This window comes from Phoca vitulina, unplaced genomic scaffold (genome assembly GCF_004348235.1).
Source record: "Phoca vitulina isolate PV1807 unplaced genomic scaffold, GSC_HSeal_1.0 scaffold6, whole genome shotgun sequence".
Taxonomy (NCBI): Eukaryota; Metazoa; Chordata; class Mammalia; order Carnivora; family Phocidae; genus Phoca; species Phoca vitulina.
Window position 1 is genome coordinate 36,488,329 of NW_022589709.1, and position 27,880 is coordinate 36,516,208.

At 32.9% G+C, this 27,880-nt stretch overlaps 1 protein-coding gene across 5 annotated transcripts in view; it reads left to right on the top strand.

The window, feature by feature from the left end:
* The window catches only part of FAM172A (family with sequence similarity 172 member A), a 410,254-nt gene that overhangs the window by 68,005 nt on the left and 314,369 nt on the right, over positions 1 to 27,880 (top strand). For all 5 annotated transcript variants that reach the window (XM_032404002.1, XM_032404006.1, XM_032404005.1 and 2 more), the window contains one exon: positions 24,595 to 24,660. In XM_032404002.1, coding sequence (XP_032259893.1) covers positions 24,595 to 24,660 — 66 coding nt within the window. The remainder of the gene's footprint in view (positions 1 to 24,594; positions 24,661 to 27,880) is intronic.

A 27,880-nucleotide genomic window follows, 5' to 3' on the forward strand; every position in this document is an offset into this window, starting at 1 on the left:
AGTCATTTATCTTCTTTCTGTTGGGGTCTGCAGTTATCAGATGGTTTGTTAGAGATGCATCCACTGGCCAGGAAACAGAACAATAATGGTTTCTATAATTGGATCAAGTTTGTGATATCCAATTGTGCAGAACTAAGTTAGTGCTATACTTGCACTCTAAACCTTGATTTTAGTTGTAATTTTGAAATAGCTAAATCATTTTTCTGTTGAGGAAAAATTAATAATGAAGTACTTTGTTACTCTTGTTGCTCTGGACATTTAAAAACAAGTTTTTATTGTGTAAGCACGTTTATATTTCATTATTTTCCTGTAAGGTAGTTTATCCTTTCACTCACCTTTTAAAATGCATAACTCATCTTTTAACTTATATTAGACTTATTTGAAGTAAATAATAAAAATTTTAAAACATAAATTTCTACCTCAAATAACAGTGTGACGTACTAAATAATATAGTTGAATGCATAACTGCATTTCACTGTTTTCATTAGCTTTTAAATTTGCAATAATTGTAGATTCATAAGCAGTTGTAAGAAATAATACAGAGAAGTTGAATCTTACACCATTTCTCTCTAGTGCTAAAATCTTGCAAATGATAGGACAATATTGAAGCCAGAATACTGAAATTGATACAGTCAAGATATAGAACATCTCCATTACCACAAGGATCTCTTATATTGTCTTCTTATAGCCACACCCACCTCCTGCCCATCTCAGCCCCTCCATTCTTAACCTCTGGTAATCATTAATCATTTTCTAATTCTATAATTTTATTATTCAATGTTAAATAAGTGGGTTTAGAGTTAGTATGTAACCTTTTGAGAGTGTCTGTTTTCATTCAGCATAATTCTCTGGAGATTCATCCAGGTTGTTGCATGTATTAATATATATATATATATATATATTATATATATATATATATATAATATATATATATTTTATTGCTGAGCATTACTCCATGGTATAGATATACGATAGTTTGTTTAACCATTCACCTGTTAATGGACATGGATTTTTTTCCCCCATAGTTTGAGACTAATAGAATAAATAGTCTCTGCTATAAACATCTGTATATAGGTGTTTGTATCAGGGTAATTGCTTATTTCTCTGGCATAATGCCCAGGAGTGCAGTTGCTGGCTTGTATGGTAGTTATATGTTTAATTTTCTTAAAAACTGCCAAACTGTTTTCCATAGTGACTGTTACCATTTTATATTCCCACCAGCAATGTATGTATGATCCATTTTCTATGCATCTTCACCAGGCACTTGATATTGTCACTTAATTTTTTATTTTAGCCATTCCCATAGATGTGCGATGATATTTCATTGTGGTTTTAATTTGCATTTCTCTAATGGCTAATTATGTTGAACATCTTTTCATATGCTTATTTAACATCTGTAAATTCTTTTCAGTGAAATGTCTCATTGTTTTTTGGTCATTTTCTAATTGGATTGTTTTGTTTGTTTTACTTTAAAGATTTGTGTTCTTTACATATTCTAGATACTGATTCTTTTCAGATATTTGGTTTGCAAATACAATCGGTGCTCATTTTTTATGGAATTTGTATTTGCAAATTCACCTACTTGCTAAAACTAGTCTGTAACAACAAAATCAATACTGTGGTGCTTTTATAGTCGTTTACAGACATGCACAAAGTGGTGAAAATTTTGAGTCACCCTACACACGTTTTCAGCTAAGTTCAAACAAGGTGATGCTCTGCCTTCTGTTTAACTCTCCTATTGTAAACTAGGGTACATTCTGCAGAGTATTTAGTGCCATATATATTTTTTTGCATTTTTATGTCTTTTATTGGTGATTTTTCTCTTTAAAAAGACTTTCAAGATAGTGTTGAAGTGCTGTCTAGTGTTCTTGAATGCATGGAGACTGTGACGTGCCTTACAGAGTAAATACATATGTTAGATAAGCTTTGTTCAGGCATGACCTACGGTGCTATTGGCTTTGACTTCAATGCTAATGAATCAATATATCTTAGATAAGATGGCTTTAAACAGAAACACATATAAAACAGTGTTATGTATTGATTGGTTGATGAAAATGTTGTGACCAGAGTTTTGCAAGAACCTGTATTTCAATATTAACTAATTCAGTGTTCATGGAGAATTCATAGAACACATATACTGTGAGTAATGAGAATCAGTTGTATATTCTCCCAGGGTATAGATTGTCTTTTCATCCTTTTAACAGGTCTTTCACAGAGGAAAAGTTTTTAATTCTGATGAAGTCTAGTTAATTAGGTTTTTTTCTTTTCATGGATCATGCTTTTGATGTTAAATCTAAGGACTTTGTGTAATCTTACATCTTGCATATTTTTTTCTAAATTTTCCTAGAAGTTTTATAGTTTTACATTTCATATTTAAATCTATGATCCATTTTTAGTTAAATTTTGTATAAGGTGTGAGGTTTAGACCAAGGTTCATTTTTTTGCCTATGGGTATTCAATTACTCCGGTACCTTTTTTTAAAAAGAAGATCTTTGCTTCATTGAATTGCTTTTACGTCTTTCTCAAAATTCACTTGGGCATATCTGTGTGTGTCTGATTATGAGTTTTCTGTTGTGTTTCATTGAGATATATGTCCATCATTCTTACAATACCACATATTTTGGATTGCTGTAGCTTGGGTTAGACTGATTCCTCCCACTTTTTCTTTTTCAAAATTGTTTTATCCTAGTTACTTTACTTTTTCATACATGTTTTAAAATAATCTTGGGGGGGCAGAGCAAGATGGCAGAGGAGTAGGAGACCTGGGTTTCGTCTGGTCTCAGGAATTCAGCTGGATAGGGATCAAACCATTCTCACCTACAAACTCAACAAGAGATCGAAGAAAAGAATAGCAACAACTCTCTGAATAAAATAATCTTGTCTGTATCTTAAAAGAATCTTGCTTGGATTTTAATAACATTTAAGCATTAACCTGCTTATCATTTCTGGGGAACTGACATCTTTTTATGTTGATTCTTACATGAACACAGTATGTCTCTGCATTTCTTTATGTGTTTGATTTCTTTCATCAACATTTTGTAGTTTTCAGCATATAAGTCCTGTACTCATTTTATTAATTATACACTGAGTATTTCATTTGTTTGAGTGATTGTAAATGGTATTATATTTTTAACTTAAGCATTTGTATTTTTATTGCTGTATATAGAAGTAAGATTGATTTCTGTAAGTTTATCTTGTATCCTGTGTTCCTCGATGCACTCACTTATTTGTTCCAGGATTTTATTTTTTTCATGGTAGAATCTTTGGGATTTTCTGTGTAGACAACATGTCATCTGCAAATAGGAACAATTTCATTTCTATGTTTCTGATATGTATGTCTCTTCTTTCCTTTTCTTATCTTATTGCACTGGCTAAAACCTCTACCACAGTGTTGAATCAGAGTGTTAAAAGTGCAAATCATTGTCTTGTTCCTAGTCTTAGGAAGAAAGCATTCAGACTTTCACCAGTAAGTAAAATATTAGGTATAGGATTTTTTGTGGATGCTCTTTATGAAGTTGATTAATATAATTAGATATGTGACTGCATTTCAATTTCAAAAAGGCAGTATTTATTTTTGTTTTGAAGTTCATCTATTTTTTGGCTTAGTTGTCATGTTACTAATAGCTGGAATTTGTATACAGTTATTAACACTGAATAATTTAATTGCTCTTACAACATTATTCAGACTTTATATATGGAGTAAAAATTTATCACTGTTGATACTGAAGGCACAATAGAGAATGTTGTTTTATGTGTCCAGGCTTTTCCCTCCATATTTCTGCCTATTCCTTAGAAGTCTTTCTTTGATCTTTTTCCTATAACTGTGGATGCCTTATGTTCTCATCTACCCACTTTATGAATATATATTTAGGATTATTGATATGCTGGACCAAGCTGTTGCTTATTTCTTTGAAAGTATATTAATTTTCTGATTCCCTATTAATTGGAATTTCACAAATTATTTCATTCTTTAAATAGGATTTCATGATTTTAAAGGAGTTGACATAGATTAAAGAAAAACAAGAATATTTTTTGGGTAGCACAAAGGGTTCTTACTGTGGAATGGTTTGAATATTTTAGATACAAAGGACTTTGTTATTTAATAAAGTTAAAATAAAATGCTTTGATGAATATACGAATGCATTGCTCATTAGATTACTAAACAAGCAGTGCCCTCTGAATTTATTCACTCCACTCAGGCATTGGATCTGCCCTTTCTAACCCTTCATAGCACTTCAAGGTTTTGCCACTACGTGTGAGAACCCAAGATAAGCCTCAAACTTGGATTCTCTCTGAAGGTATAATGAGCTACCACCCCAGCCATTTGGCACATCATCCATGTTATTTTAGAAAAAAAAAAAAAAAAAAGGCTTTTAGTGGAATGGGATTATTTTACTTTAGCAGTTTTCTATGTTATAAAGTTTAATTGCAAGTTTAAATGAACAGAAGTAAATTTGTGCCCATATGGCATTAAAGTATGTTAACTTTAGGGGAGAGAAATAATATGAATAATGCTTAGAGAGGTTTTTCTGTGCCAGAAACAAAAGCATAACATTCTTAAAATTGTATTTTCACCAAAATGTACCTGTCTAAGAAAAGAATAATATGTTTTATGCTATTTTTTTTTTTCTTTTCTTGGATCAAGGGCAGTTCTAAAAGTAGAATAAGATTTGTAGTCTAGTAATGGTTTTACAAGCAGCATAGTAACTGGGCAAATAATCTTTTGCAAATTTCCTACATGTCTACTGATGTCATTAAACACAAGCATATTGTATTTCAGAATCATTTAGTCATCTTCACTGTTACTGACAGTTGGTGCATTAGTTCATGTTAAATGGAATATCTCTTTAAACTATTCTTGGCATTTCCTAGATTAGATGAATTATGAATTTGATTATTAAAATTAACCTTTTATGTTCATCTGGTATGTTTTTCTGAGCCAATGTCCTTTTATACTAAATTTTTATCTTTCCACACTCTGGGGAAAAAAATCTTTATTCAGGTAGATATTTAATGCAAAGTATATTTTGTATGAAATGTAGTTTGCAGTATTTATAGGGTTTTTTTACATACAAATATTTTACAAATATATCTTTCATGAGCCAGAAATGGATATATTTTAAGTTTGTACATCTTTTTATTTTCTTCCTCTCCTCAAGATTATTAGGATTTTAGAAATAATAGAAATGAAAACTATGCTAAATTCTATTACCAATAAAGATAAACTATATTTGACTTCCAAAATATATGCTAATTGATACCCCCACCCCCATCTCAATACTCTCTAGGTTTTAAGAACATTTTGTTAAATTAGTTAAAGGAAAAGATTCTAAAAAATCATGCTTGGCTATTATGTCATAGGCAGATGGGACTTCTCATTACACTCTTTATTTTATTCTTCATGAATTTGTCAGGTTTTTTTTCCCCCAATTTTTAAAGAAAAGACTGCACAAATTGTTCCTTGAACCTCTTTTCCTTTGGGGATGCACTCATGCATCTACACATATCCATATTCATATATTTGAGTGTATGTGTGTACAGATAACATACACTATTGAGAATCTCTTTTTGGGCATTTGTGAACTGTTTGATCAGAACAGAGGGATTCTGATTATTTTGCAGTATGATATAGAATTTACACAGAATTCTGGAACTTAATTTATTCAAACTGAGTATTTGGGGTCAGTATAACAATATTCAAAGCTGTATGGAATACCTTAACAAAAACTAGCATAAGTCCTTGACTGTAAGTTGACTTAAAAATATTTTCCAGTGCAGGGGCGCCTTGGTGGCTCAATCTGTTAAGCATCCAACTCTTGATTTTGGTTCAGGTCATGATCTCAGAGTTGTGAGATCGAGCCCCACGTTGATTCTCTTTCCCCCAACCCCGCTCATGCTCTCTCTCTTAAAAAAAAAAAAAAAAAATTCCATGCAGAAAGTTGTGTCTGGCCTATTCTGAAATAGTTTGAGGCAGAGGTTAATTGACTACATGAGATTATCAAATCTTGAATTAGAAAGTGATACATTTCAAGAGCATTTAAACTCCTTTTTCTAGAAGTTAGAGCAGATGTAACTTGAAAAAGGGAAGACCAGCTTGTCAAAATGTTTACAGGTATTAGGATTCGCGAACCTAAGGTTAAATGTGGGTTTTGATTGCTAAGAAGTATGTAGAGTATACTATATGAAAAGATTTTGTATATTTTTTAGGTTTGCTTAGGGTTCTGAAATTATCTCTTTGAATACAGAATAACTAGTTGAAGCTATACTGGAGTACTTAGAAAACATTTAGTGTTCATCTGTGCTGATTTCCCATCTAGCTCCTAGAACAGCTATCTTTGTTCTGTGCTAATGTTAAAATCAACTCAGGGGCACAACTAGTGTGTCAGATAAAATATTTGTTTGCTAAAACCTAGTGTGGCTGAACTAGATATCTTCTGGAGCCTAACAACAAGTTACTGAAACAACTTAAGTTTGGTGATGACTGATTTGGTAGAAATATTAAAGAAAAATATAATGTGAGTATTGACAACCTGGAAGTAAAAACAGCTGGCAGACCTACCTGGCACAGACGAGAGGTGAAGGGTTAGTTAGGAATTTTGTAGTCTATAAAACAATAAAGAGGTATCCTATTTATTTCTTTCAATATCTGTCTCTTCTTAGAGTTGTTACTAGGAATTTCCTAAGAAACTATTGTGCATGTCACATTTGAGCTTTACTGTCCACAATACTCTCTGCAAAATTGTAAGCTTCTTATACTGTAATAGAATTGGGAAGTTCTTATTTTATTAAAATAGCTCTTTAATTCATGATTTTTGAAGAAATACTTCTACATTTTTTTATGTCAGTGCATTTATAGAATTGAGCAAAATATTTTATAGTAGATGGTGTGAATATTTTACTTTGAGTTGACAGTGCAAAAGAACAACAAAAAATGTGTGGGGAATTCTGTTATGAGCTAGCAAGTCTGTGGGTTTAATTTGAATTCACTGAAGAGAGTGGACTTCGTAGATTCACAGTTAATGAGCCATTTCTCTTAAAGTATTCTGTCACTATGGGATTGCATACAGTTAGAACTGATAGTTGGAAACGTGCTGAGATAGGGAAACTAAAAAACTGCTGTCTCTCTGGGCAAATGGTACCAGCTGGTAAGGCTCTCCAAAGCAAAATATTTTATATAATAAAATAGCTTTCAGATATCACTGAAATTACATATTATATTATTTAAGGTAATTTTTTTTAGTTCATTTGCTTTAGGCAAGCCAAAATACAAGATATTTTTTCAGTTTAAGAAGTTTTGTATTTTATTGGTGACCAACTTTAGCATGTATTCATTAAATTAATATATAAGCATTTAAAGTTTACTTTTTGAAATTGTGTAGGGATCATTGGAAAGGTGTTTTTGTTTCTTACATGGGTTTTTAGAAGTAGAAACATTTTGTTTTCCTGTTAGGTCTTTTGCCGAATGAAATCTACTTTTAAAATGTCTTGAATTGTATTCAAAATGAATGGTTATGTTCTCAAACTCTGAGAAAAGATTTACCTCTGAACTTCAATTTAAATTTTGATCATTCCTGTTCTTTTGATATTGTCATATATGACTGATAATAATTAACATTTGGGTTTGTAAAAAATTATCTATATTTTACCTAAGTAGGAATCTAATTTTTTTTGGCAGAATGGTCTTTATTGAATTTCTAGAATGCCTGTATTCTGAGTCCATAGTTTTCATCCATGGAGAAAACTGTATATTTAATGTCTGTGCAAAAAGAAATAGGTAAATAGCTAGTGTGTATCACAGACTTCATTAAAAGTTCATCCTTTCATGCATAAAAAAAAGCTAGCTGAAAGTAATAACTCTAATTAAATATATTGTATTTTTGGTAGTAATCCGCTTTACCTCCTCTTTTGGCTATTAGCTATACCACTTTGTTTTACTTTATTCTTGATTGCTCTGGGGTTTACAATATGCATCCCTAACTTACCACAATTTATCTTCAAATAAAATTATACCACTTTACATATAATGTGAAAGCCTCATAACATTGTGCTTCCATTTCTTCTATATATGCATTTCCATCTGGAGTCGTTTTCTTTAGCATAAAGATTATTTCATAATATTTCTAGTACCAGTCTGCTGCCAGTTAATTTTCTTGACTTCTGTTTGTCCAGAAAGGTCTTAATATTGCCTTCATTATTGAAGAATAGTTTCACTCTATGTAGATTTCCAGGTGATGGGATATTTTTTTTTTTCTTGGATTATTTTAAAGGTGTTTCCTTATTTTCTTCTGGCTTGTGTTATTTCTTTTGAGAAGTGGTTTTTCTTATCTTTGATCCCTTCAGTATAATATATTGTTTTCTCTGGATGCTTTTGAGATTTTTCTCTTTATCACTGGTTCTCAGCAATTTGATTATGAATGTGCCTTGAGGTTCTTTTCTTTCTGGTTATATTCTTTTTTGAGCTTCTTGGATATTTAGGTTTATAGTTTTTATCAAATCCGAAAGATGATGTTCCATTATTTTTTCAAATATTTCTTCTTTCCTCTTTCTCACTTCCTGTACTCCAATTACATGTATGTTAAACTGCTTGTCATTGTCCCACAGGGCACTGAAGCACTGTTCATTTTTTCTTTTTTCTCATTTTGGATAGCTTTTATTGCTGTATCTTCATATTCTCTCATCTACTCTTCTCCAGTGTTTAATTACCTGTTAAATTTACCCATTGAATTCCTTATTTCAGATACTGTATTTTTCATTTCTTTGTAGCACCTTTTTTCTTTTTTTATCCATTTCTTATGTTTTCCTTTACATCCTTCAACGGTTTTACAGTCACTTATTTAATGTACTTGCCTCCTAGTTTCATCATTTCTATCATTTCAGGATCGATTTTCATTGACTGATTTTTTCCCCCATTTATGGATCACACTTTCCCTTTTCTGTGAATGTCTATAGTAATTTGTATTGCATGGTGGATATTATAAATGTTGTATCAGTGAGTGTCTGGATACAGTTGTCTCCCTTTAAAGAACATTGCATTTGTTTTGGCAGCCATTAAGTTTGTTGTGGAGCTGCTTGATGAGTTGTAGATTTGTTTTTAAGCTTTGCTAAGGTAGATCTAGGTAGTTACTACTCTAGTGATATTTTAGCTCTCTTCTGAGGTTTTATCCTCCTTGGGTCACCCCAGGTATTCAGTGAAGCCTTTTCACTCTGATTGGCTTTAACTCAGACGTCTTCAAGCCCTTTATAAGCTTTTGAAATCGTTCACTTTTAAACTTTCCAGTATTTTTTTTCCCAGTAATTTTCTTTGGTCTCTTGGAAGTTTCTCCCTGTGCATATACAGCTTAGCCAAAGACGTAAAGAAACTCATATATTGATTTCTAGAGCTCCTTTTCTTCATAACTCACTTCTGTCTGATATTCTGCTTGCAAATTCAAGTTGCCTCATTTTCCCTAAACTTGAATCTCTTTCTCTTGAACTCATTAAGGCCACTGGGTTCTGCTTGGGTTTTATCGTACCTGGGCCACAGCCCAGAAATTGCCTTCAGGCAGAAAGCCAAGGTAATTATGGGGCTCATCTCATTTGTTTCCTTTCTCTCAGGGATCACAGATTTATACCATCTATTTCCCCACTGTTTGAAAACAATATATTTCATACAGTTGTCTATTTGTTTATACCAAAAAGGCAAATCCAAATACCGGTAAGTCCACTGTGGCTGGAAGTTGAAACCTAACTTTTTTTTTTCTTTTGGTTGGAGAAATAGGAGGATGGGAGGAAACTGGTTTCTTCCTCTCCCTCAATGAGAGTGGTTATGAAAGAGAGTATCTCTTGACTTCAGATAGGCCATCTTTCTTAGAATAGGGATTCTCAGTAGAATCTACATTATTATGTTCAGTAGAATTGTCTTCTTTTCTAGACTTCCTTGTTAAATTGTTAAAGCCCTCTATGTGGGAAGGTAAAGGGAGATTGGTGAAAATAGTATCATTTTTATTCTTACTATCACTGCAGGGAATAGTTACCTTGTTTTGAAAAAAGATAAAGAGGCATAGTGTTAATCCATAATGTAGTTGCTGAGATTATCTCAGTTTTACAAATTACTTGAAGCTTTCAGATGGCATAGCAAAGGCTGCTCTGAGTTTATTAGTGTACCTGTTTTTTTTGTGTGTGGTTTTTTTTGTTTTGTTTTGCTAACTACAATGTAGTCTTATTTTTTTTAAGTGCTTTTCATTCAGTAGAGTAAATAATTTATAGCAATTTTATTATTTGCATATGTGATATCCGATGTATAGTTTGTTTCTTTTTCTGGCTTTCTCATACCCATTATTAAACTATATTCTACATGTCAACTGTAATGTGTTTACTTGAGTATGCTGATAAAAATTGGCACAAAGTCATTCAAATATGCCTATTTGCCTTTGTAATTGTTTTTATAAATATCTACTTCAACAGAGTGACAAGGACGGAGGAAAAGATCATGAAAAATTAGTGGGATTCTTTACCCAGATGACACAGTGATTGTATTGTCCTGAGTACCCGAGTTCAGGAACCATGGAATCTTTATTCTTCTTGTTTTTGAAACATAGACAGTTGATATTAAGAGAAGCAGGGAAAATTGGGCTCTAATGTTTCATCTCAAATCATCTGAATATGCCTAATATTAAAACTAAAATCATATAAATTTGTGTAGCCAGGAAATGGATCTAGAGCTCTGCTTTTTATAGTGTACATCTCAGAAAAGATACGGATCAGGACAATTTTCCCTTTTGAGCCCAGGACGTTGCTTATTGTGGGAAGTTCTACAGGCTCCAGGTGATAATGCGTAAGCCAGGGATTCTTAACCCAAAGGGATAAGACTGACTGGGTAGGATCTGTGAACCTCATGGGGTAAAAATTACATCTTTCTGGGGATGCCTGGGTAGCTCACTTGGTTCAGTGTCTGCCTTCGGCTCAGGTCATGATCCCAGGGTGCTGGGATCGAGTCCTGCATCGGGCTCCTTGCTCAGTGAGGATCCTGCTTCTCCCTCTGCCAGCAGCATCCCCTGCTCACTCTCTCTCTTTCTCTCACACAAATAAATAAATAAACAAAATCTTTAAAAAAAGATTACATCTTTCTTTTACTAACCTCTAAACTAAATGTCTTTTCATTATGAATGTAGGCATAAAATAGTATTAGCAGTCTTTTGACTTTATTGACTTTGTAACATAGGAGATGCAGTATATCGTATAAGTTCAGAAAATAGATTCTAGACTTCAGGGCAAGCAAACTGCCTACATTTGAATCCAGACTCTGTGACTTATTTAGCTATGTGACCATGGGCAGGTTACATAACCATTTAAATGCTGTGGTTTCCTCCTTTACTCGATAGAGTTGTTGTGAAGATTAAAGAGTGAAGATTTATTGAAGGAACTTACATTAGTGTGAATGTTATGCATATGTTTGCTATTTTTATTACTTTTTATTAAAAAATATTTTATTTCCTTTACATGGGTTAGGCCCTAGACGTTCAGCCTGAGACAAATTTATATAGTTGAAAGCTCAAAGTCTAATGGCAAAGACAGATTTTGGAAAAGACATCATTAATGATCTAAGTGTTAGGAAGGAGGAATGCAAGATTCTTAGTTGTGTCTTGTGGGTAGATTGGGGGCCAGGCAAGGAAGATGTTAAACTGAATAAGCAAAGAATGGAAAGAGGATTCCAAGCGAAGCAACAGTGTTTGCAAAGGCTGTGAGCTGGAAAAGATCCTGATACATCTGAGAATTTAAAAGAAAGTCATCGTGGCTACACAAGACAAAAAATGAAGAAACAGAATGATATAAATGGAACTTGAGAAGTAGGCCGGGGCCAGGTCCAGCAGGACATTGTACAATTTAAGGGTTGGGGTCTTACCCTAATAGTACTGGGAGTTTATCAGTTTGCATTTTTAAATGAGTAGTAGGCCTGCTAACAGGAGGTAGGAGCTGAAGGAAGTAGGTATTAAATGTAGCAGGAGGCTACAGAAGCAATCCAAGGAAGAGATAACTACCTTTTGATAGACTATAATGGACTAGAATGGTGATAGTAGACATGAGGAAATGTGGAGAAATTCCACTATTCGCTTGGGGGACTTGATGATTGATTTTAAGTAGAGGATGGAGGACGGAGAAGGACTCAAGACATTTAGACTTCTGGCTTGAGAAGTTAGGTGGACGGTGGTGCCATTTGTGGTGTTGATGAACGTACCAGAGGAATGTACCAGAGGAAAATAGGTATCTAAAACATGTATATTTGGATTTACTTTGAATGTAGTCAGTTTGAGGTGCCCATGAAATCTCTAGGAGACATTGGTAGTTATTTGGATACATTTACAAATCTGTTGCTCTGGTAAACTGTTTAAGAATCTGGTCATTGGAGAAAAGATGGCATAGAATAAGGAGGACTCTTCTTTTGAAGAGGTGAAAGGAAAATGTGAGAGCATCTGAGCTGAAGCTGATCTAAATGAAGGACAGCTAGGGATACAGACTAGAACTCCAGGGAATGCTAATGGAAGGTTAGAGGAATGAATTTTATTTCAAAGATATGCTGGAAAAGCAGTTACTTCAAAAGACTAAAGATTAGAATGTCCCACTGATGGTGAAGTGTAAAAGCTTTAAAGAGAAAAAATAGGGATGAGATGGAGACAATTTTATGAAATTTAAGAAGTAGTTCTGACTTAAGAGGACATGCACCTGGGGTAAATGTGCTTTAGTTTTAATTAAACAACTCATTGCCATTCCATAGTCTCTTTAATGTAAAGATGCAAGAGAACTTTTTTAGTTTAACCAAACTGACATTATTGAATAATATTAAACTTTAATTATTTAGAAATTGTATGGTTTTTTTCTTCCTCCATCTCTCCCTCTTCTCCAACTCTCCCTCCCTCCATCCTTTCCTAGGAGGGAGCTAGGATGGAATGTAGAGTTTGGATAAATGGGACATTAAGGGGGGGAAAGTGTTGTTTTTTAAATAGTTAGGTGCCTTACTGGGTAGATCTTTATTTTAAATAATTCTGAGCCCCAGTATAATAGTTGACCCTTGAATAACACAGGTTTGAACTGTGTGGGTCCACCACAGATTTTTCAGTAAACACAGTACTGTAAATGTATTTTCTCTTCCTTATGATTTTCTTAATAACATTTTTTCTCTAGCTTACTTTACTGTAAGAATATACATATATATTCTTATGCACAAAATATATATAACATGCAACATATGTGTTATTTAACTGACTGTTTACGTTATTTATTGGTAAGGCTTTCAGTCAATAGTAGGCTATAATTAGTTAAGTTTTGAGGGAGTTAGAAGTTATATGCAGAGTTTCAAGTGTGCTGTATTACTTACAGTTCTTGATAAACTGAAAAGCCACATGTTTGCAAGCACTACCAATTGTTTTTCATTCACTCATTTTTCATATATTGCTCATCTACAGTGTGGTTGATGCTAAATAAAGTAGGATATAATTCTTGCTTTTAAGGTGTTCACTTCAGTGGGCAAATGAGAATGTGAGATAATCAAGATGGAACATACTAAATGTCATAAGAAAGGTAGAGTTCATTGGCAGAATAAGTGGAAACGTCAGGTAGGAGGTAGCATTTGAATTGAGTTTCGGGGCATTAGAGAATAATGGGGGAAGTTAAGAGACTTTTAGAATTTTAGGTGGGAGATAAGTACAGGCTCAAACTTAGCAAACTCTAAGACTTACTCCATTGAGTCCTTGATTTTGACAACCAATAATGGATGAAAATTATACCCATAGAGTATGGTTGTGGTCTTGTCATAACATTTCAAGAAATTAAAATGTTTTAATGAAAACAAATTGTTGTTACCCTATTTGTCATCTGCCACCTTTCAATTGAAATACTTGTGAAAATAGATGCAGTGTCAGTAGCACCTGAAGTAGGAATATGAACAGTTTGGGAAATTTTGAAATAACTTTTTGTTTGGGTATAATTTCACACTTACAGAAAAGTTGCATGATTATAAGGATTCATGTATATGATTTTTTCTGAACCATTTGAGAATAAGTTGGAAACATCATACCCTTTTACCACCAGTACATTTGTGCATATTTTCTAAGAACAAGAACATTCTCTCGATAACTACAGTACAATTATCAGAATCAGAAAATTTTATATTGATTTAATATAATAGAATCTACAAGCCACATTTAAATTTTGCTAATTGTCACATAATGTACGTAATAGCTAATATTCTTCAAGTCCAAGATCACATCCAGGTTCATACACTGCATTTAATTGTCATTGTCCTTTTATTCTCTTTTAATCTGGAATTATTCTTTAGCCTTTCTTTATATTTTTTGACACTGACATTTTATGAGGAGTTCAGGACATTTGTAGAATGACCCTTAATTTGAGTTTGTCCTTTGTATTCTCATGATTACATTCAGGTTGTGCATTTTTGACAGAAGTACCCTAGAAATTACTTTTTGTCCTCAATGCATGATATCAAGAGTACATGATTTTGAATGAATGAATATAGTCAGTAATCTTGTAGTAACTTTATGTATGGTGACAGATGGTAAGTAGACATCATGGTGCATATTTCATAATATATATAAATGTTGAATCACTATGTTGTACACCTGACACTAATATTGTATGTCAACTATATTTAAGTTAAAAAAAAAAGTACATTTTTGGTTTGCTCCAATATTGGTGATGTCTGTCAGATCATACCATATATTATTATTATTTTCCTCTTTGTAATTAATAAGTACTTTTTGGGCAGGTACTTGGGACTATGTTCTTTTCAGAACCTCAACCTATTAATTTTAGCATCCATTGATGTTTTTTTAATTCCATCATGTCTTCTATATATGTTAGTTGGTATTCTACATAAGAAAGAGCTGTCTCTTTTTTTTTTTAACTTTATTCATTCAGTTGTTTATATCATATGGACTCATAGATTCTTATTTTATTCAGTGAGTTGTATAATATATTGCTATCATCTTTTTAATGCCTAAATTCTCCCAGATTTGACCAGAAGAATTCTTGTCAAGCAGTTTTTTGTGTTATTTTAACATTTATTCATTGCTGTTTCAGTATTTTCTTATTTCTTGGTACAAAAATCCCCCTTTTTTTCAGATTTGTAGTTGCTGTGCTCCAAGCCCTGAATCAGCCTTTTCTCTTAGGATCCGTGGTTCCTCCTAATGGAGAATGACATATAAAACCCAAGCCTCTGAATCAACCCTCTCTCCAAGGAGCTCTGGTTACTTTTATTGAAAAAGTGTTTACATATGTATATATATATAAATACACTATATACACATTGGTGGCATTGGTGGCATTGTTTTTGCTTCTAGACCCTCAGTAAACATGTTCATGTCTGTGCATATACATGCATCTATATTCATAGTTTTACTCTCTGTAGATAGGTAAATATGGAAATAAATAAAATATAGATGTGTGTGTGTGTATATATATATGCATAAGTGCCTATACTGTACTCATGTAGATATATACCTATACCCATCTTCTATATAGAGGGATATATATATATTTTGAAATACATATTGAAATATATGAGATATATGTACACATACAGACACACAACACAACAAATATGTGTGTATACTGATACCAACAAAAAAATTTTTAATTAATCAAAGCTCAGGTGAGGCCCTGAGGCAGAATAATGAGATCTTACAGAAGAGGGAACTATAGGTGACTTCTTTCTACTAAGTTCTTTTTTTTAATTAATTTTTTTTATTAACACATAATGTATTATTTTTTTCAGGGGTGCAGGTCTGTGATCTACTAAGCTCTTACTGCTTTCCCCAAATCACAACCTGAAAAACTGAAGGGAGACGACTTTTCTTTGAGTTGGCCAAGACTCTCCTACCCACTTCCTTGGCCAGTAACATGAAACTGATGCTGAATTACACTCCTAGCACTGTAAAGTGACTCGGTGTTTTGTATCTATGTCTGAAGGTGTAGAGATAGTAATTAAGAAGGAGTTGAGGCTGGAGGGGCTGTAGGAGTGGCATATTCTGGGAACTGTAATATTTCATTCAGATTTTCTGACAGTAGAAGTACTACAGATGCTCAGATTATCCAGTAGTAAAGTTCACTCTCATAGTAACATGAGCTAGCTTTGGAATCAGCCATGCTGAATTTTAGCTGCAGTATTTTTGCAGATATACAGCAGATAAAATATTACAAAATGCCCCAAATTAAACAGTATCTTATTCATTATTAGTCACTCTTTTTCACCTTAAAATCAAAGAACACTGTGTATATTGTATTAAATATTTTAGTTTGAAATGTATGAGACTGAGAAATCCTCAGAAAGAATTGGGAGGATAAATGAATAATCGACTGAGTTACAGGGTTCTCTTTTAGGCTTGTTTCTGCTATTTCAATAATGAATACTTAGAAAAAGTTAAAAATCAACAAAACTTTATTGAGTTCCTTATTCCACTTTTGTTTGAACTACAATTAAGTGCAAACTATACTCTTCGTTCTCAAGGAATGTGATCAAGGAGAGGAAATAAGACTAAATGAGGCATTATTCTGAATTGGTAAAAAGATTCAGGAAATACATTGAGTCCTCAAGAAAATTAATAAAACAAAATCTAGACCTAGACATGATAGTGAATCTGCAGTCCATAAAAGACATAGGGAATGCTGTAAAAGAAACCAGAAAACGAAGCCTGATTACCTACAAGCTCAATTAGGCTGATAGCAGAAGTATTAGCTACAACCATGGAAACCAAAAACACCAGAGAAAATAACTATTGATCTAGAATTGTATGCAAGCTGTCATTGTTCAGCCCTGAAAGTAAAAGTTAACACTGACTGTGTGAATGTTCCTAACATTCCCTTTTGCGGATAACATGTTCTAAGTCAAGTCATTGCTCAGACCTAAAATCTCCTACCAATTGCACTTTGTTTGAAGACAAAATGAATAAGACTGGTTTCTTAAAAGCCTTGGAGTTTTTAAATTTTTTTAAAAATTTTATTGTTTTTATTCTTTTTAGTTTGATGAACACACATCTTCATTGTGGCCTCTTCTCTCCCTTTAATTGTGATTTGTTCTGTCAGTCTTCAGGTTGATTTCTGGGGTATTTAGGATGATTTGATAGTTATCTAATTGTATTCATGGGACTATACAAGCTTAGGGTCCTTCTAGTCTGCTGTCATCTTCCTCAAAACACCCCTGCCATGGAGTTTTTTTAAATGCTATTTTTATTAATAAGTGAAGTGGAACTGAGTAACACAAAATAGATATGAATTTAGTATAGATTGTGTTAAAAGGAAAGTCTGTCTCTAAACTTCCAATATGGTAAAACCTGATAATATCAAACTTTGTTTACATTTGTGATACATTTATAAGTCAGACTTTGTTTTAAAGATTTTATTTATTCGTTTGAGAGAGAGCGAGAGAATATAAGGAGGGGGAGAGTACAGGGAGAGGGAAAAGCAGACTCCCCATCGAGCTGGGAGCCCAACATGGGGCTTGATCTCAGGACCTGCAGATCATGACCTGAGCCAAAGGTTTCATTAAAAGAAATCCAGGAAAATTATCAGTTTAAGGCAGACCCTTAACCATCTGAGCCACCCAGGTGCCTCTATAAGTCAGACTTCCATACTGACTCCTCTTGGTTTATTTGTGAAATCAGAGCTTCCTCAGCAAATGAATAATGTTAAAAGGAGATGCTTAGGTAGAACTAAGCTATTTTCAACTGTTCTATGAATATCTGTTTAATAAAAATACCATGTACATAATCATTTTGAGCAGAGAACTGAAAGTAAACTGTTGCTTCACTATACAATTACAAATGATTTAATTTCATTCTGTCATTTAGAACTAGATTTCTACCAAGTTGATTAGTCTAAGTTGTTAAAACATTTTAAAATTCATCTTTTACTAATTCAGGTAGATAATTTATTTAGTCTAACTTCTGAGATTTTTCTTTGATTGCAGGAGGCAAAGAATTTCATAGATATAGTTAAATCTTTCAAAATTTTTCTTTCAGTTCAGTTTATTTACCTTTATAGCCCAAATGAGGATACTCTTAGCATTTAGGTGTTTCTCTTTAGGGGTAGATATAACTAACAATTTATGAGTTTTGTTGTTTTTTGTTTTAGACTAAAGTTCTTACTCTCCTGATAGGCCCAATAGAGAAGTTTGTATCTTACATTGTTAATAAAGTTGCAAACTAAAAATTGTTTTTGCTCTGAGTCTATCAGGCCAAATTTAGTTTGTTGCTAATGAGAGGATTTCCTTCAGAGTAAGAAAGAATGGAAGCCTTACAACTTAGTAGTAAAGCAAACTTTATATTTTCATTTAATTAAAATATTTATATTAATTGTCTTTTATCTATCCAGTCATATCTCTTGTCATATATGTCTTGTCATCTCATTTCATTTCTCAAATCCAGTTCCAAAAGGTTCTGATGTACTTTCTGGGAGGCTTCTTACTATCACCCTCGTCCCACCAATCACCTTAAATTTTAATCTGCCAGAATAATTTCAGTGCTTTTGTAGGGGTAAAGGGTATCAGTGTTTGCTTCTTATTTAATTAAGGAATGGAAATAATGCTGAAATGTATGAGATACATGATAAGCACACAACAATTGCTCAGTAAATGTCTAAAGTAAATTTATTGCAGAGTGAACATACCTCTTCTGTTGGAAGTACTCCACTGAGAACTGATTTTTTATCAGACTTCATTTTCCTTCTTTCTATAGTTTCTTTGATCATCCCTCCTCACTTCGTTAAAATTTTCTTTAATTCCTAGATTGAGAAACCCTGAGCTAGAAAAGAGTTTAGTTAGACTCTAATTCCTTAGAGGGCATTATTCTATTAGTAGCCAAGGGCTCTATTTCTTGAATATATAATCTCAAAATTACTTTCCTGTCTCTTCCAATGTGGTTTCATTAAAAGAAATCCAGGAAAATTATCAGTAGTAATTATTTTCTTTCCAGTGTTTCTTTCAAATAACAGTATACTGTTTTGCAGGTAGTGTAAGTACTTTATAACAGAGTATTCTCAGTTTCTACCTCCCATAACCTCTAACCTTACTGTCATTCATTTTACTTTTCTATAAGCTATAATCACAAAATACATTGTCGTTATTTGAACAAACTGTTATCTACTAGATCCAATAAGAATAAGAAAAAAAAAATACAGTTTACCTTTATTTGTTCTTTCTCTCATACTATTCCTTTCTTCATGTACATCCAAATTTCTGACCTATATAATTTTCTTCTCTCTGAATAATTTCTTTAACAGTTTTGCAAGGCAGATCTCCTTGCAAAAACATTCTCTCAACTTTTTTTGTCTGAGACTGTCTTTATTTCTCTTCCACTTTTGAAGGATGATTTTACTGGATACAGATTTTTAGATTGGTGGGTTTTTTTCTTTCAATACTGAATATTTCAGTCCACTGTCTTCTTGCTTGCATTGTTTCTTTTTTTAATTTTTAAAAAATTTTTTAATTTAAATTCAATTAATTAACATATAGTGTATTATTTGTTTCAGGGGTACAGGTCTGTGATTCATCAGTCTCATCCAATACCCAGTGTTCATTACAACACATACCCTCCCCAATGTCCATCACCCAGTTACCCCATCCTTCCACCTCCCCACCCTTCCAGCGACCCTCAGTTTGTTTCCTGTGATTAAGAGTCTCTTATGGTTTGTCTCCCTCTCTGGTTTCATCTTGTTTCATGCTTGCATTGTTTCTAAGAGAAGTGTGATGTAATTCTTATTTTCCTCTGTAACTAAATTCCCGTACTTCCTCCCCTCACTTCTCTAATCCCCCGTGTCCCTGATCTGGCTTCTTTCCAGATTTTCTCTTTGTATTTGGTTTTATGCAGTTTTAATATCATAAAGCTAGGTATTGTTTTTGGTATTTATCCTGCTTGGAGTTCTCTGTACTACTTAGATTTGTGGTTTTGTGTCTGTCATTAACTTTGGGAAATTCTCAGCCATTATTACTTGACATAGCTCCTCTGTTCCTTTCTCTTTCTTCTCCTTCTGGTATTCACATTTTATATATGTTAAACCTGTTATAATTGTCCCACAATTCTCAGATATTCTATTCCATTTTTTCATTCTTTTTTTCTCTTTACATTTCTATTTTAGAAATGTCTATTGACATATCTTGAAACTCTAATTTTGTTTCCCTTGGCCATGTCCATCCTACTGATGGATGCATCAAAGGCATTCTTCATTTTTTTAAAAAAAGATTTATTAATTTATTTGAGAGAGAGCACGAGAGAGAGCAGAGAGCACAAGTCGGGGTGGAGGGGCAGAGGGAGAAAGAGAAGCAGACTCCGTGCTGAGCAGGGAGCCCGATGCTGGCTTGATCCCAGGACTCTGAGATCATGACCTGAGCCAAAGGCAGACGCTAAACCCAACTGAGCCACCCAAGCGCCCCCATTCTTTATTTTTGTTATGTGTTGTTATGTGTTTTTGATTTAGCATTTCCTTTTGATTCTTTCTTAGAGTTTCTATCTGTCTGCTTACATACTTATTTATTCTTATTGTCCACTTTTCCCAATAAATTCGTTAACATGTTAATCATAGTTGTTTTAAATTCCAAGTCTTATAATTCCAAAATCTCTGCCATATCTGAATCTGTTTCTGATGCTTGATTTATCTCTTCAGACTGTTTCTTTTTGCCTTTTAGTATGTTTGGTAATTTTTTGTTGAAAGCTAGACATAATGTATTGGGGGAAAGACTTCAGTAGATGGGTGGTTAGTTTCAGGTCTTATGTTTATCTGGCCAGGAGTTAGGCTGTGTTTACTATTTGTTATAGCTCTGGGGTCCAAGGCTAAAATTTTCTGTTTAGTTCTGTTTCCCCTATTGTCTTTGAGTTTTCTTAGAGACCTTAAATAGGGTGTGAATCCTACAGTTCTTCTGTAATTCCCTGTTATTTTATAGGAACCCTAATGATGTGGTGGTAATGTGGGGAGATATAGGAGGAAATGTTCTATACTCCTGTCATTAGGTCTCATTCCTTTAGTGAGCCCGAATTGGCCATTTCCCTTGCCTCATGTCAGTTAAGCTCTGGTAAAATAGTTTCTTTTATGGGCAGGCCTTATTAAGGAGAACAGAAAAGTCTAGAATATTTCAAAATGGTTACTTTTCCCCTTCCACTGCTGCAAGCAGGAAAGGATTTTTCTCTTGTCTTCACAGTGAGAACCTCGTGGGACTCATGGAAATAAAATTGGGAAACGTTTGGGAGATCTGTCTTTAAGGCTGCACCTCCTATTAATTTTTAATGGTTAAGCTAGTCCATACTGAGCCTGAGCAATTAATCACTTACAGTTGAAGGTGTTCCTTCCACAGTATTGACTTCAACCTATGACTTCTGCACCTGGGCTTTTGCTTCCTGTAAGCCCTGATTCTCTGTATCTGCCTGTCTGTTTTTCCAGTTTTCAGGACAGTAGTTTGCTCTTTGACCTCATTTCTCTGATAGATGTAAGGAGAGTTGTTGATTTTTAGTTTGTTCAGCTTTTTTTTCTTTTTGTGCAGATGGTAGTGACTGCTTCCAAGTTCTTTATATGTTGGACAAGAAACCAGAAGTTTATGTTTCTTATTAGAATGAAGATTTCACTTTAGAGCATGCTTAGTCTCTTAAGCCTTGTATGAACTTCCCTAGAAACAATGTTTCCAGTGAATATTTGAACACAGATGACATTTGGACAGAGATTTTTTCTCATCTCCTTTTGAAATTATCTTTTGTTGATTTTTCTAAATGCAGAGTACAATCCCATGTAAGCAGGAGGGCAATGGATCCTTGATGCTTTCTTTCTAAACCTTGATTCAGCAATTAGAAAAGATTTTTTCTAAAATCTCTTTTTAAAGATTTAAAGATTAAAAAAAAAGAAAAACCCAAACACTTCTCCCTCAAAACATGTAGACAGGATGAATAGTGAGGAGAATTTGTGTACTATTTTTAACTCCCTTCAGTGTACCAGATACTATTCTATGTGGCTACAAGGAAGAGTAAAGGTGGGATACCCAAATTATAATGTTTTAAGGCTAGTCAGGTAACAGAAAGGTGCATGATATGAAGCTTGTATATTACATGATGCTATTCAGTCATGTCCAGAGGAGCATAGAGGTGGGACACTTCATCTTAGTCTTGGTAGGGTTGAGATGAGGCATGAAAAGTTGCCGGAAACAGTTGACATGTGACGGGGGCTAAAGGAGAACATTTGAGGCAGACAGAATTGTCTAAGAGATAGAGGGTTTAATCTATGGTTGCTCTTCTTCTGCAGTCAGGAATTAGAGAGCAAGGCAAATTGGGCAAGTTACACAGTGTTTCTCCAACTCTACTGATGTATGGTTTTATTATTTGGTTTGATATTTTGTGAAGACACTTGCCCTATAATATATTTTGAAGCCAAGTGTAAGCAGGTTTTGAATCGTTTTCTATTACCATGTAGTATGAAAGTTGAGAATTAACTGTAATATTTTATTTCATATTGACTTAAGGTATGAACTGCCAAAATAGTTTAATTTTTTAATTCTCAAATTATGTCTCTGAAGTATTTTGCGTAGTGGTAGAATTAACTTGGGTTTGAATCAAGTTTGATTGGTTTTATTATTGCTTTAAACATAAGGATATTTTATGATTTCATAGGTAATAGGAAATTTTCAGAAATGATAAGCCACTCATTTTAGCTAATCTCAGGTCATTTTTCTTGAAGTGGCAGGCCATTATATAACTTCATACATAATTTTGTCTGATTCTACATATTTTTAGTTTATTTTTTTAAGGTTTACAGTACCACTACCTTCTGGTGAAGGTGTAATGAATATAATTTTGACTACTACATCAAGATATAGGAATACGATTTGATTAATAATTATTGGATTATTGCCTTGTTCTAGTGTAGTGTTGTAGTGTTTGAAATTATCATTACTAGCCAAGGTAAAGCTCTTCTAGCATGCATCCAATATACTGTTTCTAAAATGAATGAATACGTATACATAGAAGAAAGAATTTTGGGCTCCTTAAAGAAAGCAGGATAGAGAATCTATTTTAGATTACAGAATATAGCACCAAAGCAATTGACATCTTAATTTTCTAAAAAAATAATCTTCTGATTTTGTTTTATAAAATTTGACTTTTAATTATGTTGCTGCTAAAATTATTCTCTGAGATATTGTGCATAGATGACTAAAGACATTTTTGGAGAGAGCAACACTTCTTAAAATGACCATTAAAATCTATTAAATCATTGCTTTCACTTGGTATCTCTTTCCTTACTCTCTTTGCTTTCCTTCACAGAAATAGTGCATTAGCTTTCTAGTTTTGCTATAACAAATTACTATAATTTCAGTGGCTTAAAGCCACACAAATATATTATCTCACAGGTCGGAAGTCCAGTATGATTGTCACCAGACTGAAATCAAGGTTTGCACAGACTGTGTTCTTTCTTGGAGACTCCAGGAGAGAATCCATTTACTGCTTATTTGAGTTGTTGGCAGAATTCAGGTCCTTGTAAATACAGGACTGAGGACTTGTTTTCTAACTGACTGTTAAAGGGTTATCCCACGTTTTAGAGGCTCATGGTCTCCTTCCTCCATCTTCAAAACCAGCAATGACCATTCAAGGTCATTTCACTTTGCATCCCTTTGTTCTTCTGTGATCTTCCAGTTTTAAAAAGTTAAAGGATTAGATTGGGACAATTTGGGTAATCCAGGATAATCTCCCCATCTCTGGTCCTTAACCTTAATCATATCTGCATAATTTCTTTTACCATGTAACATAACATATGACTAGGTTCAAGGAGTCAGAATGTGGACCTATTTGGGGAACTATGTTTCTGCCTGCTACAAACAGTAATACTAACTGGTGCCTAACTTTGCTGGATTAATTTTTCTTTTTTGTATAGAATACCTCTGACTTTTTCCTCCTGGATTCAGTAAATACAAAACAGGTGTTAGGATTCAGTCACGATAGTACTGTATCAGGTACAATTCCTATATGGAAATCATAGGAGAAAACAGATTCTAGAAACACTGAAAAAAGAAAATATGGTTTCAGAGTACTGCTTTGAAAAAAACAGGAAGTCCTTATATATTTTTGCAAGTTTATATTAACTGGCCCTAATTTTTAGTATTAAGGTTCATAGTTATTCACATAGCAGCAGGAAGTAAGCCAGAATCTCCTAATTTAGTATTAAAACATTTCAGTTATAAAATGAATAAGTACTAGGGATATAATGAACAACATGACTACAGTTGACGCTGCTGTAGGATACATAGAAAAATTTGGAAAAGAATAAATCCTGAGAGTTCCCAACACAAAGAGAAATTTCTTTCCTTTTTTTACTTTTTTCTTTTCTTTCTATCTAAGTAAGAAGATGGATGTTAGCTGAACCTGTTGTAATCATGTAACAATATATGTAAATGAAACTATCATGCTGTAATGCCTGAAAATTATAGTGATGTATGTCGATTATTTCTCAATAAAATTGGTGGAGGGGGACACTCAAAGATAGAGAGATACTCATTCAGAGCAATAACATAATAATTTATGTGAATTTTGATAATGGATGACGTTACATCTTAATGTGTTATTTTTGTTTCCTATCTAGATTATCACAAAGTATGTATATGAGCTCTTGGAAAAGGACTGTAATTTGAAAAAAATCTCGATTCCAGTAAGTCCAGTTTTTAAAAATGATTAAACTTCCAGATCAAATAGTTTTCAATTCAGAAGAAACTATTTATATTAGTTTAACTGTGATAAGTTTAAACATTAAGGTCCTAATATGTTGATACTGATAATGATAATATTAAATGCCTGCCAGTATACCTCATTTCATTGTGCACAATAATTCTTTATAGAGAAAAAAATAGTGATAACCAGTCTTTTTTGAAAATGATGATGCCTTTAAAAGGACTACCCCCTCTGTCTTTTCTCATTTAATTGGTATAATTTATTTTTATGTATTTTTTGAAGTAAACCAGTGTACTTGATATTGCAGTAGACATTCACTGTCTCTTTAATTTCCTGATTTTTATAATTATATATTTTATTTCCATGTTATTTCCTGTACACATTTCCAAATTCATTCCTCATGCTTCCTGTTTTATAACATTGCTCCTTCCCTTTCTTGCAGAACATTCTTTTCAAATTTTGTACATTCTCCCATCTCAGAGTGAAAAAGTTTGAGATTTGTTCTTAGTCTCAAATTCACAAAAAAATTTGTTAATGTAAAACATGATATAATCAAAAAATGAAGAAGTAGTAATCTTATCTATGAAACAGTGGTGGTGTTAGATTAGATGATCCTTACTGTTCCTAATATAACTCTTTGAGTGTATGATGTATAAAAATCTGGAAGGCTTAATGAAAGTAATTAATTTAAGGCACAAAACTTTGCCTATAAATACTTTGTTTACATGAAATTTTGCATGAGATTTTTAAATTCCTTGGGTAGTGTTATTCTACCAAGAATTGGAGGGTTTGAGGATTTTTTAATAATATTTATCCTCACAAATTAATTCCAAAGTTCAATATTTAAAAGGAAAATCTATTTTATGTTTAATTTTATATAAATACGCTCAAATGCGAGGTCACATTGTTAATCATTTATTCAACAAATATTTGTTCAAGAGTCTTTTAGGTTGCCAGGCACTATTCCAAGTGCTTGTAATGTACTAGTGAATAAAATATTATTCTGTGCAATAGCTAGGCTAACCCTCATTTATTTGGAAACTTTTCTTCCTTTTGTTCAGTCTTCCTTTCTTGCTAATTTTATTTCTTTCTAAGTTTTTGAAGAACAATATTTAAGGAGACTTAGCTTGATTTATTGTTATAACACAATTAAGACTGAGCCATTTAACTCTTTAATACTTGTATGTGGAGCTTTTAAACCCCCTTTAATCCCTTAGATTTCCAGAAGAGATCAGAAGATGATTGGCCATATAGATCATGTTATATGATTAAGTTTCCCTAATTTTCTTTATAGAAAGCTTGAGATTAGGGTTAGGAGGACTTTGTTTTATAGATCTGATTACTTTCCTCTCGTTTAAATTTAGACTATAAAGCTAATAAGCAAAAAAAAAAAAAAGCTAATAAGCATAGAGAAAGCTTTACATTATATGAGACCTGTAGTAAGTGTCATGTCCATTTTTGGTTAGTAAACATTTCCTGATTTTATAAACTGAAAAGAAACTGAAATTTGTTCTGTTTGTTTTAGGAAATTAATGTCTCTCCTTAAATTATCATCATATATTTTATATCATTGTGAAATTTTTCTTCTATAACTATTCATTTTCTCCTGAGTTCTCTTAAATCCCAAAGCTAGCAGTGAAGGTGGTTTTTTGTTTTGTTTTTGTATCACAGTTTTGTATTACAGTTGTTCTTTTTATTATAGGAATACCACCAAAAGTTTTTTTTTTCCTGATGACAAACTAAGTTTTACTTTTATAGTTGAACTATTTAATAAGGAAAGAAAGACTCCTTTCCTTTCCTTTCCTTTCCTTTCTTTTCCTTTCCTTTCCTTTCCTTTTCTTTCCTTTCCTCTCCTTTCCTTTCCTTTTTGTAAATAACAGCACCCTGTGGAAACCTATGATTTGATGGTAAAGATCATGATCATGTCCCATGTTTACTCCATACCTTACATATATTCTCATGTACAAATTATTCTCAATTATAGTATCTTACATTTGTGTAGAACTTCAAATTACATAAATTAACATAATAACCTGATTATAAATTTTCATTCATTTTATTCAGCCATCACAATTAGTGGGGTTCATGAGTATCCTAAAGTGAATTGTTAACTGCTAAAAATTGTTTGTTCTCATTGATCAGTTGTTCTTTGAAGTTGATTGGTTAATAAAGTTAGGTGGTGCACTACAATGACTTTTATATGCATTCCTTAATGAAAGCTCAGTTTAGTGAATTAGCGCTGTTTGAAGACAATGGCCTTGGAACAGCCATTTTCAAACTCAGTTAAGCTAATGCTGAAAATTATGTTTTATTTATACACATATTTTAGTATTTAAACTTAGTACTAACTTTTTACAGAGTAAGTTATAGATACCAACTTCAGAGTTCTGTGTTAAATTGAGGTGAATATAAGCCAATGACCATCCTAAATACTGCTCTTACTCCTTAATCATTAATACCACTACATTTTTCATTTTCATTGGTTTTTTCCTTAAATATTCTGATGTTCTCATGTTTTTAAAGTCAATTCTTCTGCATGTTCAAGTAAAACTTTTATTCATTTATTCATGGCTACCTTAATTTGCAGCCCTTAAATATTTTTGAATGGCATTTTAATATAAAACACACATTTTTATCTTCTGAAAATAATCACTCTTCCAGTTTTAAAGTGATTACTATGGAATTTAAAGTGCCAACATTCCATTGCTTAAAAAATTGACTCAGCTCCTTGGTAACAGGGGACTTAGTCAAATAGAGAAAAGAAATAGTGAACAGCACCTACTGGAAAGTCTATAGGTACAGGGTTTCTTCTTATTAAGACAAACAGATGTCCATTTCCATAGCATTCCTGGATCCATTAAGGCCTCAATGATTTTAAGAGGTACTTTTATTTGTGCACATTTAGACGTACTCTTTGGTAAATGAATGACTGGACACCTCTGTGGCCTCTTGTTTATTATGCATTGACAGCTTTGCTTTTTAATTTTTTCTTTTGTTCTTATCACTTTTCTTTTTTAAAAAGCAATTTTAACTGAGTGATTCCTCTGTTTTCATATAACATTCATAGGTAAAAGGGAATTTTTCTTCTCAGATTTGGTTTTCCCTATCTCTCTTCTATTTCCCTTCTTCTGACTTAAGTCATACCTGCTGTCATCATCATAATTTGCTTACTCTGGACATCACATGCAAGAGAAGCTAAT